This window comes from Coregonus clupeaformis, chromosome 19, assembly GCF_020615455.1.
Source record: "Coregonus clupeaformis isolate EN_2021a chromosome 19, ASM2061545v1, whole genome shotgun sequence".
Lineage (NCBI taxonomy): Eukaryota > Metazoa > Chordata > Actinopteri > Salmoniformes > Salmonidae > Coregonus > Coregonus clupeaformis.
The window spans coordinates 26,089,714-26,107,119 of NC_059210.1; the positions used below are offsets into that span (position 1 = coordinate 26,089,714).

The following is a 17,406-nucleotide window of genomic DNA, read 5'->3' on the forward strand; positions in this document are numbered from 1 at the left end:
AGTACAACAGAGAGCAACATCTATAATAACGTGTGAAGCAGAAACCAAATGTCACAGGTACTGTTGTTTCACCCTTATGAAAGCCATTGACCTGGATTACTCAACATTCGTCTGCAAAAACGCATCAAATGTCAATCGTAACTGCTGAAGACCGAGGCTGTGGAAGAGGGCATCTGCAAAGCAAATAAATAGTCTAATATAATGTCATAGACATGATCATATAGCTTTGAAGGCCTCTCTACAGGGCTTCCCTACACGGAGGGCAGGCGTTGCCTGAGAGGTAATGGTGGACTGAATCAGCTATGAAGAGTCAGGCAGTGCTGGAATGAAACACTAATTAAGAAATGCAGTCGTGTGTGAAGGCAGCACTAGTCCTGGCTCTGCTCGCAGCATGTCAATGAAGGACGGCTTACCTCTCTGTGATCAGGTAGCTCACCATGCCAGGATCTAATTAGACCATCTATCTGCAAAGGGAATGAGATTACAGGACAGGACAGCGCTGGGCACTGCACTGCATTCGTTACGTGTTGCAGTAAAGGCAGCCGTGTAGGTCATAGCTAAGTCATGACGTCTATTAAAATTGATCAAACTCTGACACAGCGTATGAATAGAACAATAAAAAAAGACTACATCAAGCAGACAACTGCTAATAGTGTTATATTCTGTGGCCGATCCACTGAAGATTGTTTTTATTAGACTAACAACTAGAAAACCCCTTCATGGTAGATGGATGAATAAGTGTTTTTATCAGTATCTTTTCACAGTTTATCCAGTCTCCAAATGGTCATATTTAAAGTTTAATCCACTCCTATACAAATGTACTGTCAGATGGCTCAGGTCATCCAACAAAACTAACACCCAGGAAGTAATGAAGATTCTGACTGGTTCAGCCAAGAAACGCTGGCAAAGCATTAACATTCATCATGCCAAGGTGCCATCCGGATCAGCCTGTATCAGTCATTTCCTATAACCTACTGGACAGCACCACATCTCTCCTGGAAATTGATATGCTGCAGGAGAGTTGATCATCAGAGCCAAAGAAATTGTGTTTTCATGTTTTTTTCTAACAAAGGATGGACTTTTCAAGACTACAATATGCATAAACAGTTAAGCACAGCTGCAACTATCAGTGTATTGTTGTAATACATGTGATGAATAAAAAATATGGTATATACTCTAGCTATAATGGTTTTGGGGGGGGGTCAACAGTAACAATGAACTCTGCCATCAACCTTCAGGGCCCCAAGGTCAGTGTGCAGGTCTGCCCATTGAGTCTGCAGTGATAGGATTAGCTGAGGGCCTACAAGGCCACACGGCAAGTAGCCCAATGTCATTGTGAGAGAGCCTGACAGCCTTTGGTTTTGTCCCAAATGGCACCCTATTTGCTATATATTGCACTACTTTTGATCAGGGCCCTTGTCAAAAGTAGCACACTAAATAGGGAATAGGGTGCCATTTGGGACGAAGCCTATGATTCCTCCGCTCCTCGGGACACACTGAAAGAAGCCTCACAATGCCAAGGAAGCCATATCAGCCAAAATAAGACAAATCTATCAGTCTGCCTGAAATAATGCAGTGTGTGGCAAGGCCAGCGAGCCGCTGTGGAGGTCAGTGTTCCTGTTGGCTTCCTGTCTGTGGGAGACGTCTGAGCAGATCTGGATTGAAAGCTCCGATGCAGGGAGGTGGAAAACGTGAACCCCCCATGGATCACCATTCCTTTTCTTTTGGTGGCTGTGTGACACACATCACAGTTTCCTCAAAGGTTTTGTTCTTACATTGAATTTTCCCAACGGAACCGAGAGGTAGGACCGTAGGACCCGACTACTTGGCTGTGATGACGTGTACAGTACAATATCAAGTAAGACACAAGGAACAGCTGATTCAATAAAAGTCTATTTTTTTGTAGTGCTCTTCGGTTCCAACATATTTAAGAGTAAGGAGAATGGAACATTTGTAACAAACAGTTATTACTCAATCCTATCATCTTTAGACATTATGAAAACGGTCAACTAGCAAAATGTGTTTAGTTATACAAATACTTCATATTCATATAATTTCAAAAAACATGAATATTTTCCCCCAAACTAGCACTATGTAAATGCATTGCGGGTTAAGAATGTTAAAAATATAACAATGGTGGCCTGTTATTTTGGAACTTAGATCATACTGAATGTTAATAATAGGTAAACATTGTTACAGCACCACCCTATTTCTGATGTATTTGATACATTTACTATACACAAATAATATAAATATAATCTCATATAATATAATACTGTCTAGTACCCTACTTCACCCATATACCCATTTACTTTTGGCTCTCTGTGGAGAATATGGCCTCAACAAGCCCACGCCATGCCGGACTATCCTTCACATGCATCTCATACAAAGGCATGTACAAATTATACAAAGGCATTGTCCACTATTCTACTGCTATAGCTTATATATCCACTGTTCTGAAAGCCTAAGGGAAATAGTTACTAACTCAGCAACCATCTACATTAGCATTTCCATAATCAAATGCATTACAGTGGGGGAAAAAAGTATTTAGTCAGCCACCAATTCTGCAAGTTCTCCCACTTAAAAAGATGAGAGAGGCCTGTAATTTTCATCATAGGTACACGTCAACTATGACAGACAAATTGAGAGAGGAAAAATCCAGAAAATCACATTGTAGGATTTTTAATGAATTTATTTGCAAATTATGGTGGAAAATAAGTATTTGGTCACCTACAAACAAGCAAGATTTCTGGCTCTCACAGACCTGTAACTTCTTCTTTAAGAGGCTCCTCTGTCCTCCACTTGTTACCTGTATTAATGGCACCTGTTTGAACTTGTTATCAGTATAAAAGACAGCTGTCCACAACCTCAAACAGTCACACTCCAAACTCCACTATGGCCAAGACCAAAGAGCTGTCAAAGGACACCAGAAACAAAATTGTAGACCTGCACCAGGCTGGGAAGACTGAATCTGCAATAGGTAAGCAGCTTGGTTTGAAGAAATCAACTGTGGGAGCAATTATTAGGAAATGGAAGACATACAAGACCACTGATAATCTCCCCTCGATCTGGGGCTCCACGCAAGATCTCACCCCGTGGGATCAAAATGATCACAAGAATGGTGAGCAAAAATCCCAGAACCACACGGGGGGACCTAGTGAATGACCTGCAGAGAGCTGGGACCAAAGTAACAAAGCCTACCATCAGTAACACACTACGCCGCCAGGGACTCAAATCCTGCAGTGCCAGACGTGTCCCCCTGCTTAAGCCAGTACATGTCCAGGCCCGTCTGAAGTTTGCTAGAGTGCATTTGGATGATCCAGAAGAGGATTGGGAGAATGTCATATGGTCAGATGAAACCAAAATAGAACTTTTTGGTAAAAACTCAACTCGTCATGTTTGGAGGACAAAGAATGCTGAGTTGCATCCAAAGAACACCATACCTACTGTGAAGCATGGGGGTGGAAACATCATGCTTTGGGGCTGTTTTTCTGCAAAGGGACCAGGACGACTGATCCGTGTAAAGGAAAGAATGAATGGGGCCATGTATCGTGAGATTTTGAGTGAAAACCTCCTTCCATCAGCAAGGGCATTGAAGATGAAACGTGGCTGGGTCTTTCAGCATGACAATGATCCCAAACACACCGCCCGGGCAACGAAGGAGTGGCTTCGTAAGAAGCATTTCAAGGTCCTGGAGTGGCCTAGCCAGTCTCCAGATCTCAACCCCATAGAAAATCTTTGGAGGGAGTTGAAAGTCCGTGTTGCCCAGCGACAGCCCCAAAACATCACTGCTCTAGAGGAGATCTGCATGGAGGAATGGGCCAAAATACCAGCAACAGTGTGTGAAAACCTTGTGAAGACTTACAGAAAACGTTTGACCTGTGTCATTGCCAACAAAGGGTATATAACAAAGTATTGAGAAATTTTGTTATTGACCAAATACTTATTTTCCACCAAAATTTGCAAATAAATTCATTAAAAATCCTACAATGTGATTTTCTGGAGAAAAAAAATCTCATTTTGTCTGTCATAGTTGACGTGTACCTATGATGAAAATTACAGGCCTCTCTCATCTTTTTAAGTGGGAGAACTTGCACAATTGGTGGCTGACTAAATACATTTTTTCCCCACTGTATTTTTTATTTTATCATTTTTTAACATTTTTTTACATTTTTTGGGGGGGAGGGGAATGGATCAGCTTAATATTGCAGATAGATTGTATCTTCTATCAATGTAATTGTCTGCATCACTTCCACTGTATTTAAAAAAAAAAAGAAATAAGTGCTTTGGGGGAATGTCCTTCTTGTGAGACCTTAGCTCAGATACTGTCCATTTGAAATGTTCATCCCATTGCATGGGCTCCTCTTGATGTTCAGAGTCTCTTGGCCTATCAAGTGAGGATAGAGGCGGGACTTCATTGAGCGCCGTCGACTGTTCCTGGTTATCTGATGCTCTACCTCATCATCTTCCTCCTCCTCAGCGCTGGATGTGTTGCCGTTGACCTCTGAGTCCAGATCATTTCTGTTGGGCTCAGGGAAGCTGTCATTCAGGTACTCAATTTCCTCTACACAAGGTGGCTCATCATCCTCGAAGCAGCTGGAGAGAGAAGAGCAGAGGAGAGGAGAGGAGAGCAGAGCAGAGCAGAGCAGAGGAGAGGAGAGGAGAGGAGAGGAGACAGTCAGTTAACCAAAGGAAATGGATGGCTTAATGAAGGGAGTGGAGCGGTGTACAGTAAATCAATAACTACCGTTTTGGTGATTAACACCACCAAAAGCTTCCATACATTTCCATCTCCTCTTACACACTGTGATATGTCAGTTCTACCACCTTGTTTCACAGCACAGTCATAGTTCCCCAGTCATTTCCATTGACATCCTTGGCACGAGCCACAGACTCAGGCTGTAACTCATTCATATCCTTAGAGGGGTTATTACAGACAGAAGCAGGGTCTGAGTACTGCATAGTGAGCATACACTGTAGTATCTGCTGGGTTTGGATTGGATATGTTATCATTGAGATGTCTGATTAGACAACACAATATGTAGTGTCGGGAATAACGCCACTACTTCCTCAATATCAGAAACGTTGTGTCCAAAAACCACATTAGCGTAATGCTGTTTGAGATTATGCTAGTTGCAATGCAAGCTGAGGTAATGCTTCTGGATTGGTGTCTGTATATCAGTGGAGGTTCCTCAGAGGAGGAAGGGGAGGACCATCCTACTCATTGAATTTCAGAAAAATTAAATAGTGAAACATAGATAAAACTTTACTATATTCACATTTCGCCAAATAGCTGATAAAACACATTGTTTTGCAATGACGGTCTAGAGTAGCCTCAACAGCACCCTCTAGGGTAGCACCATGGTGTAGCCATCCTCCTCTGGGTACATTGACTTCAATACAAAACCTAGGAGACTTGTGGTTCTCACCCTCTTCCATAGACTTACACAGTAATTATGACAGTAATTATCCGTAGGACATCCTCCAACCTATCAGAGCTCTTGCAGTATGAACGAACATCTTGTCCATCCAATCAAATGATCAGAGAATGAATCTAGTACTGAAAGCTACAGCTAGCAAGCCCTGCAGTGCATAAAGTGTGGTGAGTAGTTGACTCAAAGAGAGAGAAAGACAATAGTTGAACAGTTTGGAACAAATTAATTTCTTACAAAAATTAAGAAGAAGAAGCAGCAGAGAGAGAGAGAGAGAGAGAGAGAGAGAGAGAGAGAGAGAGAGAGAGAGAGAGAGAGAGAGAGAGAGAGAGAGAGAGAGAGAGAGAGAGAGACAGAGACAGAGACAGAGACAGAGACAGAGACAGAGAGAGAGAGAGAGAGAGAGAGAGAGAGAGAGAGATGGGCGAAAAGGGTCCATATCAGGGGATATCTTTTCATGACACGTTTTTGATATTCTACAGAATATTTTGACTTTTGTGGATATGCACCATATCGTGACAAATTCTGAATCCAGTTGCGTCTTTTGGACATACAGTATGTGATATTGGGATTACTCCGAATATCAAACATGGACATTTCCTATGGCCGGATATGGACTCATTCAATATCCTGAGATATATGACATCCTATTTTCTCTCTTCATGTTGACAAATACTGACTGTATAGATCGCATATCTGCGTTTTCTCAGCACATTCAAGATATTAAACTATATTGATTCCAGATATGCTTCTCTTGGCTGAGGTCCATATCCGGATCTTGGTATGCTTTTTGATATGCTGAAAATAAGGACGATTTCTGATACATTTCTGAGTTTTCAGCACATGATCAATAATTTGACAAATATGAAATCCATATTTTTCTTTCATGCACAAATCATTTCTGGATTCCCTCCGGGGATCATACATGGTATGGCTGGATATTGACTCCTTAGATATCCTGAGATAGGCCTATGTGGACATCTTATTTTCTCTATATGATGACAAATACTGACAGTAGGCCTACATAGTATTTCTTCTCAGCACATACAATTCATATGCTCTTGACTGAGGTCCATATGTGACTCGTTTCAGGAAACTAGGCGTATGTCGCGGGTCACTACTTCACAGGAGAGCCAATTGAATGTAAACTTTTTTTTTTTTATCAAAATGCGTTTTTTGGCAGAAATGCCTTCTGGAACATGTGAACTTTCATGTGCCTTAATAACAAACGTGTATGCCGTCTGTAAATATGAATAAAATTGTTAAATTACGAGCCTAGTTGGTTAAGCCACAGAAAAAGACAGCAACCTTCCCACTAGCCATGATTGGCTGAGATAATGAGTGGGCTGGACATGCCGAGAGAGGAGTTCGGATTGGTCTGCCATATAGCACGCTTCTGTCTATTTGAGCTGGTCAGTATGTGTATGTAATCCTGTCTAACACGTCTTTTAAAAAAATGTATCGTGTAGTGGAGCTGCATAAGTGTTGCTCTCCACTTTCAGTGGAATTAGAGTATGATAGCTAACGAGATGGAGAAAACACCTGTCTCTGGATTACATCTTCAAACTAAGGGAAACCATTGCATCCGTGACAGGGAGACGCGTCCATCATGCATGATGTATATGGATAAGATAGTCTAGCTAGCTACATTTTCAGATATCACACGTTTCTAATTTTGACAGAAAGTGGATTCATTTCAAGTTAAAGTGTACTGTTAGCTTGCTGACTAACATTACGTGTATGCTCTTATTACTCGTATCTCAGACCCATTTGCTTGCTAACATTGAACCTGCTTGGTTAGCTACCTGCAGATTCATGAAGGGTAGTAAAGTCATGAGTTGGGATTATGGTTAATTGTTTAACTAGCTAGCTAACGTTCGTTGGCTGGCTCGCTAGCTAACGTTACGTGTATGCTCTTATTATTTGTATCTCAGAGCCATTTGCTTGCTAACATTGAACCTGGTTGTTTAGCTACCTGCAGATTCATATAGGGTAGTAACGTCAAGAGTTGGGATCATGGTTCATTGTTTAGTTAGCTAGCTAGCTAACGTTAACTGGCTGACTTGCTAGCTAACGTTACGTGTATGATTTGACATGTTGTTTACCAAGCTAGGTTCATTGTTTACCTAGCTAGTTAGCTACATGTCTTAAGAAAAGACTCCACTGTGCAAGTAACCATTTCGGGTGCGTTCGTAAATTCAGTCTGAGTATGCCAGAGCGCAGAACAACTGATGAATTTACAAACGCACAACACCCGTTGAATATGGCCGATGTCTGTAAATGTTGGCAAAAAAGCGTAATTAAATTGTTGCCAGCAGCACAGTTACAGTCACCAACGCTCTGGATAACATGAAAACAGCCTAACCTGCTCTGCTAGGGCGAGTAAAATGGTCAGTGGGGTGCTGTTTTCATGTTATCCAGAGGTAAACAATTAACCATAATCCCAATTTTGTGTCTGGAAGTAGCTAGCAAGCTAGCCAATGTTAGCAAGTTAGCTTGGGTGCTTGACTGCCGTTGTGAAGTCAGAATGCTCTGATTAACCCTACTCATCCGCCAGAGCGTCAAGTGTTCGCTCTAAACGCTCCGAGAGTGAAATGAGATGGGTGGGGCTAAAGCTTAAAAGGGTGTGATCGATGGTGAATGGGTGTAGACAAAGAAGAGCTCTTCAGTAGGTACCAAAACATTCAAAAGCCATTTTCTCAAAAGTGAGATTACAAGTTTATCAACTTTCAAAGCAGAATTACTTTCCCATTATTCCCCTAAATGCAGTGTATGATATACAATTTTGTAGCTCCATGTCTCTGCTTTTATCCAATAGCATTTTGATATGCTAAATAAGTACAATTTCTGATGCTTATTTGAGTTTTGAGGCTAAATAATTTGACAAATATTAAATCCATATAATTCTTTCAGCTACTAGCTATACTTTTAGTATTAATTATTTCAGACACTTTTAGTATTCCCTCTGGATAAAGATGCACGCAAACCAAAAGCTAAAAGCACTGTAACTGATAGACTAGCAACAAGAATCACATAAACTGTCATTCTTTAATTTGGGCGCCACAAACGGTGTGTGTTCAAACTGACAACTGGAGAAACAAAGAAGTGAGAAGCTGTTCAGAAAACACATAAAAGAATTTAACACTAAAGTGAGTAGCTAATTTGAGATGTTTTATTTATCTTAGTAACTAGAAGGAAGAACATTAGCTAATTTAGCCAGCATCCAGTAGGGCTAGTTCGTTAGCTAGCTAGCTAGGCTTGATAGGGGGTAAAAGCTAACTGGTAGCCTAGCTAGCTAACAAATAACGAAATTGCCTTCCCTTCAGGACTTATTTTTTACCCCCTATCAAGCCTCAAGGAGAGGCTAACCTTTTTAAAACGTTTAGGCATATTTTGTATTACTGGTTAATATAAGCTAGCTAGCTAACTAACTTAGCTAGCTAGCTAAATAGCAACTTGGCTAGCTAGCTTATTCCAGTTAGTTCTCTCATCATGAATGAAGCAGGTAGAGTAGCTACACTATATATACAAAAGTATGTGGACACCCCTTCAAATTAGTGGCTTTGGCTATTTCAGCCACACCCGTTGCTGACAGGTGTACAAAATCTAGCACACAGCCATGCGATCTCCATAGGTAAAATAATTTGGGTGCTGGACATTTCATGATTTGGATTCAGCCCATTTTGATCAGAAATACAAGGATTAATATTACATATCATCTAAGGATATCTATTGAAATAATGTTTTTTTTATATACGGATATATAAATGATCAGGTAATGACTACAGATATGATACATTTTTGAAAATATTTAGATTCATTCATGCCTAAGTATAAAGGCTTAGATAATAGATATACTACACCTGCTCATTGAACATCTCATTCCAAAATCATGGGCATTAATATGGAGTTGGTCCCCCCTTTGCTGCTATAACAACCTCCACTCTTCTGGGAAGGCTTTCCACTAGATGTTGGAACATTGCTGTGGGGACTTGCTTCCATTCAACCACAAGAGCATTAGAGAGGTCGGGCACTGTTGGTCAGCAGTCAACAATTGCCCAACCTCAGTGCCCGGCCTCACTAATGCTCGTGGCTGAATGGAAGCAAGTCCCCACAGCAATGTTCCAACATCTAGTGCACAGCCTTCCCAGAAGAGTGGAGGCTGTTATAGCAGTAAAGGGGGGACCAACTCCATATTAATGCCCATGATTATGGAATGAAATGTTCGACAAGCAGGTGTCAACATCCTTTGGTCATGTAGGGTATCTCACTAAGATATCTCCCTGGACTCATACGGTAGGAGGGAGATTTCTGAGGTACGGCTCAGATGAATGTAGAAAATGTCCCAGGGAGATTTCTGAGGTCCGGATTGGATGCACGTAGAAACTGTCCCATTACGGAGAATATCCTAGCTCCGTATATGAAATTAAGGACATGGGTATCTGGAGCATGTCTACTCCTAAAATGTCAGATATCCGGAAATATATAGATAAAGATATCCCCTGATATTGACCTTTTTCACAGGTTTCTTCTTAGTTGACCTTTCACTTACTTAGCCTACTCAACAACCTGACCCAAACAGAGAGGAATGCTATTTATGTTAGTTAGCTTGCTAAGGCTATCCAACACTGCAACTCTTCCAAGTCAAGGTCACTTTCGGTTTTATTAATTTATTGCCACCGGGGCTCATCAGTGTAACAGCTGAACTGCTTGCTGTACAGTGTACTGCGTGATTGTACACATGGATGGGATTGTGTGTTTACTAATGTGTTAGTTCTAGTTTGTTGGCTATAATGTTAATATGGTGACAATGATATCGGCTGTGTAGCATTTAGCGGTTATGGTATGAAGGTTTGGCTTGAGAGGTTTTTGCGCCTGGTCACAGACCGCTGTTGTGTTGTACACTGAAGTCCACAAGCGAAGGGAAAAGGTGAGAGGAGGAGAGCGCGTAGAATTCTACAATGAGCAAAGTGATGATGCTGTGTATGGCTGCTATGAAAGTGAACTGTGTGTGCGGGTGATCAGGGCTGATTCTGTTGCAAAACGTTTCTTAAACGGAAGCAAACAGAACCTGAATTTGTCCAATAGAAACTAATGATTAATCAAATTAGTCCAAACTAAATTGTATTTTATTTGATCAAATCAAATTGTATTTGTCACATGCGCCAAATACAACAGGTGTAGACTTTACAATGAAATGCATACTAATGAGCTCTTTCCCAACAATGCAGAGTTAAAAAGTAAGAACATTTGCAAATAAAAATAGAAAATAGTATCACAATAAATACCAATAACGAGGCTATATACAAGGAGTACCGGTACCAAGTCAATGTGCAGGGGTACGAGGTAGTTGAGGTAATATGTACATGTAGGTGAAGCGACTAGGCAACAGGATAGATAATTGAGTAGCAGCAGCGTATGTGAAGTGTGAAAGTGTGTGTGTGTGTGTGTGTGTTTGTGTGTGCGTGCGGCATCAATATGTGTGTGTGTGTGTGTGTGTGCTTTTTGTGTGTGACCGTATGTAGTGTGTGTGTGTGTGTGTGTGTAGAGCCCAGTGAATGTGCAGTCAGTGCAAGAGAGTCAGTGGAAAAAAGGGTCAATGCAAATAGTCCGGGTAGCCATTTGATTAAATGTTCAGCAGTCTTATGGCTTGGGGGTAGCTGTCCAGGAGCCTTTTGGTCCCAGACTTGCCGCTCCGGTACCGCTTGCCATGCGGTAGCAGAGTGAACTGTCTATGGCTTGGGTGGTTGGGTCTATGACAATTTTCCGGGCCTTCCTCTGACACTGACTGGTATAGAGGTCTGGATGGCAGGAAGCTTGGCCCCAGTGATGTACTGGGCCGTACACACCACCCTCTGTAGCACCTTGCAGACGGATGCCAAGCAGGTGCCATACCCAGCGGTGATGCAGCAAGTAAATATGCTCTCAATGGTACAGCTGTAGAACCTTTTGAGGATATGAGGGCCCGTGCCAAACCTTTTCAGCCTCCTGAGGGTGGAAGAGGCGTTGTTGTATCTCCTTCACAACTGTGTTGGTGTGTGTGGACCATGTTAATTCATTAGTGATGTGGACACCAATGAACTTGAAGCTCTCGACCCGCTCCACTATAACTCTGTCGATGTGGATGGGGTTGTGTTCAGCCAACCGTTTACTGTCGTCCACAATCAGCTCCTTTGTCTTGCTGACGTTGTGGGAGAGGTTTTTGGCCTGGTACCACAATGCCAGGTCTCTGACCTCCTCCCTATTGGCTGTGTCATTGTCGTCGGTAATCAGGACTACCACTGTATTAATGATGGTGTTGGAGTGGTGCGCGGCCACGCAGTCGTGGGTGAACAGGGAGTACAGGAGGGGACTAAGCACGCACTCCAGTTGCAGAGGGAGGTGTTTAGTCCTGAGCTTAGGATGAGCTTGGAGGGCACTATGGTGTTGAAAGCTGAGCTGTAGTCAATGAACAACATTCTCACATACAGTGAGGGAAAAAAGTATTTGATCCCCTGCTGATTTTGTACGTTTGCCCACTGACAAAGACATGATCAGTCTATCATTTTAATGGTAGGTTTATTTGAACAGTGAGAGACAGAATAACAACAACAAAAAAAAAAGAAAAACGCATGTCAGAAATGTTATAAATTGATTTGCATGAGGGAAATAAGTATTTAACCCCCTCTCAATCGGAAAGATTTCTGGCTCCCAGGTGTCTTTTATACAGGTAACGAGCTGAGATTAGGAGCACACTCTTAAAGGGAGTGCTCCTAATCTCAGCTTGTTACCTGTATAAAAGACACCTGTCCACAAAAGCAATCAATCAATCAGATTCCAAACTCTCCACCATGGCCAAAACCAAAGAGCTCTCCAAGGATGTCAGGGACAAGATTGTAGACCTACACAAGGCTGGAATGTGCTACAAGACCATTGCCAAGCAGCTTGGTGAGAAGGTGATAACAGTTGGTGCGATTATTCGCAAATGGAAGAAACACAAAATAACTGTCAATCTCCCTCGGCCTGGGGCTCCATGCAAGATCTCATCTCGTGGAGCTGCAATGATCATGAGAACGGTGAGGAATCAGCCCAGAACTACACGGGAGGATCTTGTCAATGATCTCAAGGCAGCTGGGACCATAGTCACCAAGAAAACAATTGGTAACACACTACGCTGTGAAGGACTGAAATCCTGCAGCGCCCGCAAGGTCCCCCTGCTCAAGAAAGCACATATGCAGGCCCGTCTGAAGTTTGCCAATGAACATCTGAATGATTCAGAGGAGAACTGGGTGAAATTGTTGTGGTCAGATGAGACCAAAATCGAGCTCTTTGGCATCAACTCAACTCGCCGTGTTTGGAGGAGGAGGAATGCTGCCTATGACCCCAAGAACACCATCAACACCGTCAAACATGGAGGTGGAAACATTATGCTTTGGGGGTGTTTTTCTGCTAAGGGGACAGGACCACTTCACTTCATCAAAGGGATGATGGGACGGTGCCATGTACCGTCAAATCTTGGGTGAGAACCTCCTTCCCTCAGCCAGGAAAAGTGGGTCGTGGATGGGTATTCCGGCATGACAATGACCCAAAACACACGGCCAAGGCAACAAAGGAGTGGCTCAAGAAGAAGCACATTAAGGTCCTGGAGTAGCCTAGCCAGTCTCCAGACCTTAATCCCATAGAAAATCTGTGGAGGGAACTGAAGGTTCGAGTTGCCAAACGTCAGCCTCGAAACCTTAATGACTTGGAGAAGATCTGCAAAGAGGAGTGGAACAAAATCCCTCCTGAGATGTGTGCAAACCTGGTGGCCAACTACAAGAAACGTCTGACCTCTGTGATTGCCAACAAGGGTTTTGCCACCAAGTACTAAGTCATGTTTTGCAGAGGGGTCAAATAATTATTTCCCTCATTAAAATGCAAATCAATTCATAACATTTTTGACATGCGTTTTTCTGGATTATTTTGTTGTTATTCTGTCTCTCACTGTTCAAATAAACCTACCATTAAAATTATAGACTGATCATGTCTTTTTCAGTGGGCAAACGTACAAAATCAGCAGGGGATCAAATACTTTTTTCCCTCACTGTAGGTGTTTCTCCTGTCCAGGTGGGAGACTGCAGTGTGAAGTGCAATAGAGATAGCATCCATTACATTTACATTTTAGTCATTTAGCAGACGCTCTTATGCAGAGCAACTTACAGTTAGTGAGTGCATACATTTTTCATACTGGCCCCCGTGGGCCCCCCGTGGCATCCCCTGTGGATCTGTTGAGGCAGTATGCAAATTGGAGTGGGTCCAGGGTGTATGGGATGTTGGTGTTGATGTGCGCCATGACCAGCCTTTCAAAGCATTTCATGACTACAGATGTGACTGCTACAGATGTGATTACACCTCAGATCAGCTAGATGCAGGCAAGAGTGTTCAAGGCGGTATTGAATGTGTCACTGTCTGTCACCTTCATTACTCCAATTTGTCTCTCGACCTGTGCACCTACATTATAAACTTTCATTTGTAGGCTAGGTTGTAGCCACCTCATGATGTGTATAGGGCAAATTTGAGTATCATGTAGTAGCCTAAACCTATCCATGTTACATTGAGCTGGGTGAATGGAATATGAATGACAGTCATCCAATATGCTGTAATATAAATATTTATTTAAATAATTGTCCTCCCTTATCTTGAACGGAACAACCTGCCACTGCTGTGAATGTAAACAACCACACTACCTGTCAGGTTTTTCCCATTTTGAAATGCCCACATTAATGTATGCAGGAGCCCATGGTAATCGCTAATGCATAGGGAAATTGTGTAGGCAAAAGTGTGTGTGCAGGCAAATTGTCATTTCTGTGACGGTTGTAAAGGTGCCAATTGACACAACCAGCAGTTCAGATGTGTGAAGGATGCTGTGACCTTCAGATAGTCCAACCCTTGATTGACAGCAAACATAAAGCCCTTCTACACTAATCAGATTAGAACACACTGGGATCCACTGGGGACAAAGATGTGACAGGCACACTGATTTACACCCTCTCCACACACACACCTCTTTATGTGCGTGCATGTGAGTTTGTGTGTGTGTATCTGTCTGAGTGCTTGTCTATTTCTGCTCTGAATGAGAATTAACTAGAAAATAAATATGGTACTGTGATGAGATGGTCTGTCTGCTTCTCCTAACAGAAAGCAGGATGGTTTTTGGGGGGTAATTTTGATTTTTCAAGAGTTGCAGGGGACATATGCGCAGCGGTCTAAGGCACTGCATTGCAGTGCTAGAGGTGTCACTACAGACCCAGGTTCGTTCCCGGGCTGTGTCACAACCGGCCGTGATTGGGAGTCCCATAGGGCAGCGCACAATTGGCCCAGCATCGTCCGGGTTAGGGGAGGGTTTGGCCAGGGGGACTTTCATTGGCTCATCACGCTCTAGCGAGTCCTTGTGGCGGGCCGGGCACCTGCAGGCTGACTTCAGGTCGTCAGTTGAATGGTGTTTCCTCCGACACATTGGTGCGGCTGGCTTCCGGGTTAAGCGGGCGGGTGTTAAGAAGCGCGGTTTGGCGGGTCATGTTTTGGAGGAAGCATGACTCGACCTTCGCCTCCTGAGCCCGCAGCGATGAGACAAGATCGAAATTGGGGAGAAAAAAAGGGGGTTAAATAAAAGTAACATTACAATTTTGGAGTTCTGTGGTTGCCATGGCACCGTGAGGTCGCCTTGGCAGAGACCTCCTGTATATTTTGTAACTATCCAAGTGTGTATAGAACTGGTCTGGATTGCATCTATTTGTTTAATTCCCGTGAATTAATGGCAAATCAGCTTTCTCAAGCTAGCTAGCTAGTGTATTTTGATTTTAATACACCAACCTATTATTATATTTTTTTTTTGGGGGGGGGGTTCTACGGTCTCCTGACCCAATGAGGAGGACTACAATGCATGGCGAGCCGGCATTGGTGATTTCATCGGTCAGGAGGTTTCCTCTGAAGTTCTGAGCGGGCTGTCATCATAATCCTGAGTGTGTTGGGAGCTCAAAAATTAAATTCATCTCATTCTACAAGACCGGCTACGGAGAAGTCACAGTCAAATGGAGGGGACGGCGAGGCACCAGTGAGAAGCCTTCAATGGAGAGTGAACTGTGCTGCCTGCCTCCGGAGGACCTGCTCATCTCCCCCTGTTGACCTCCTCCCTCTGCTCAAGCCATGTGGTTCCCTACTGACTGTCGCTCAATCTGTTGGAGGCTTGAAACACTCAAAACTTTTAACTCTGGCTGAAAATCCAGACCAACTCATCATATACTGTAGCTGTTTTATTTGATTCTTGATTGTTTGCCTTTTTCAAGCGCTTTGAGATTATTTTTGTAATGAAAAGCGCTATAGAAGTTGAATAAATTATTATTAATTTTACACCTTAGCACAGTATTTTCAGATTGGTATTTTATTATCGGCTGCCAAGATGTCAGGGGCTTTGAAAGATCATTAAACAATCAGTGGCTCCTCCAAAAGCCTTGCATTATGCTACACAACCTACAGGATCAGATGATTATATCCAAAGGGCTATAGCTTTCTATGCAAATGCCTGCTGTGTCGCAAGTTACCTCTCCCAAAGTATTACTTAAGCAGTTTTCAAAACTGATAAGATATACTTTTGCATTGATGTTTCCTCAGTGATTTTTCATTATTTATTTCTAATGTCTGTCTCTAATGTCTGTCTTCAACCCTTTCTTTGTCTTTTCATCTGATCTGTTCATCTTGCAAGTTGATTAGATGTGAAGTAAGGGGGAAAATGGAATGTGAGATTACCCTTATTATTGCGTTAAGATTATTCCTTGCACATGCAAGAGCAATGATGAAGGAGGATGTTTGAGCTCACTGCTAACAGCAAGCCCTGCCATACACCACCTGAAATCTTTCCCTCAACAAAAGCTTAAAAATGGCACCTTACTAAAACCCAAAACCAGTTTCATTGGGAAATTGGGAAATCTTGTAGAGTAAAAAGGAGTCTTATCCAACTGGCAGCTGTTTAGAGAATAAGGACTTGCTCCCAACCTTTCTCCTGGTCACAACAAACACAAACAATTAACAAACAAAGGTAACCCTTGAAGCTGTTACCCAAAGGTTTTCCAGATTATCCCATAAAAGACACCTTGGTTCTGACTACATTGTATCAACAAAAGAAAGTCCTTTGTATACACCAGGCCCCCAGTGTCTGGTGTCAGTGTCCGGTCTGGAGCGTGAAGTCACGAGCTCTGCTGGTCCGCTACTACGTAGCTATTTAGCGGTGCCAAAAGCCCTGGTCTGCCCTATGATCAAGTTCGAACCCCACTGTGAATTATTTTAAAGTTCGCTACAAATCGAGATATTTAATTAAATAGTGATCCATTCAGACTACTACATTTGTCATAAAATAGGACCACGTGCTGACACAGCCAATCATGGGCCGGCAGGCTACGAGGAGGCTCCATTAAACTCTCTCAGGCATGATGAAAACGACTACATCGACCATGATCCTTTGCTAGTTATGGCCACTTTCACTATGATCCTTAGTGATTGTTTTTGGTGCCATTCAGCTCCATTGAGCAATATGGTGACTTCAAATTCAGCGCTATGACTATTTGCTGGTTTATGGTATACACAAGTAACGTGAAATACACAGCATGTAGATGAGCATACCCTCCCTGCCTTTTGTGCAGTACAAATCCAAAAGGAAATTGTCATTGCAAACCTTGACAACAATAATTCTGCTATAGATTAAGCATGAGCAGCTGCTGATTGCTAGAAGTGATCAGTGATAGTAGTTTGTTAACTCTGTTACTGTTGTAGCCTTTCCTCTCTGCTACCCCTCAGGTTCTTGTTGCCCAGAAGCTGCCTGGCTGGTGCAGTGACTCAGTGACACATTAGCTAGTCCAATGTTTAGAATTCAAATCCTATTAGCCATGTTGTCAGGAGTGACCAACCGACCGTGAAGTCATCATTAGCACAAAGGTTAAAAAAAGAGAGTGGAGAAACAAAA

The 17,406-nt window shown here is 42.6% G+C and overlaps 1 protein-coding gene across 1 annotated transcript in view; it reads right to left on the minus strand.

Annotated features, from left to right (window-relative positions):
* Positions 1–4,210: 4,210 nt before the first annotated feature.
* LOC121531765 (cytosolic carboxypeptidase 4) overlaps positions 4,211–17,406 on the minus strand; it is a 154,449-nt gene continuing 141,253 nt past the window's right edge. Inside the window, exon 24 of the mRNA XM_041837199.2 lies at positions 4,211–4,596. Within this exon, the coding sequence (XP_041693133.2) occupies positions 4,314–4,596 (283 nt within the window). The 3' untranslated portion in view covers positions 4,211–4,313. The remainder of the gene's footprint in view (positions 4,597–17,406) is intronic.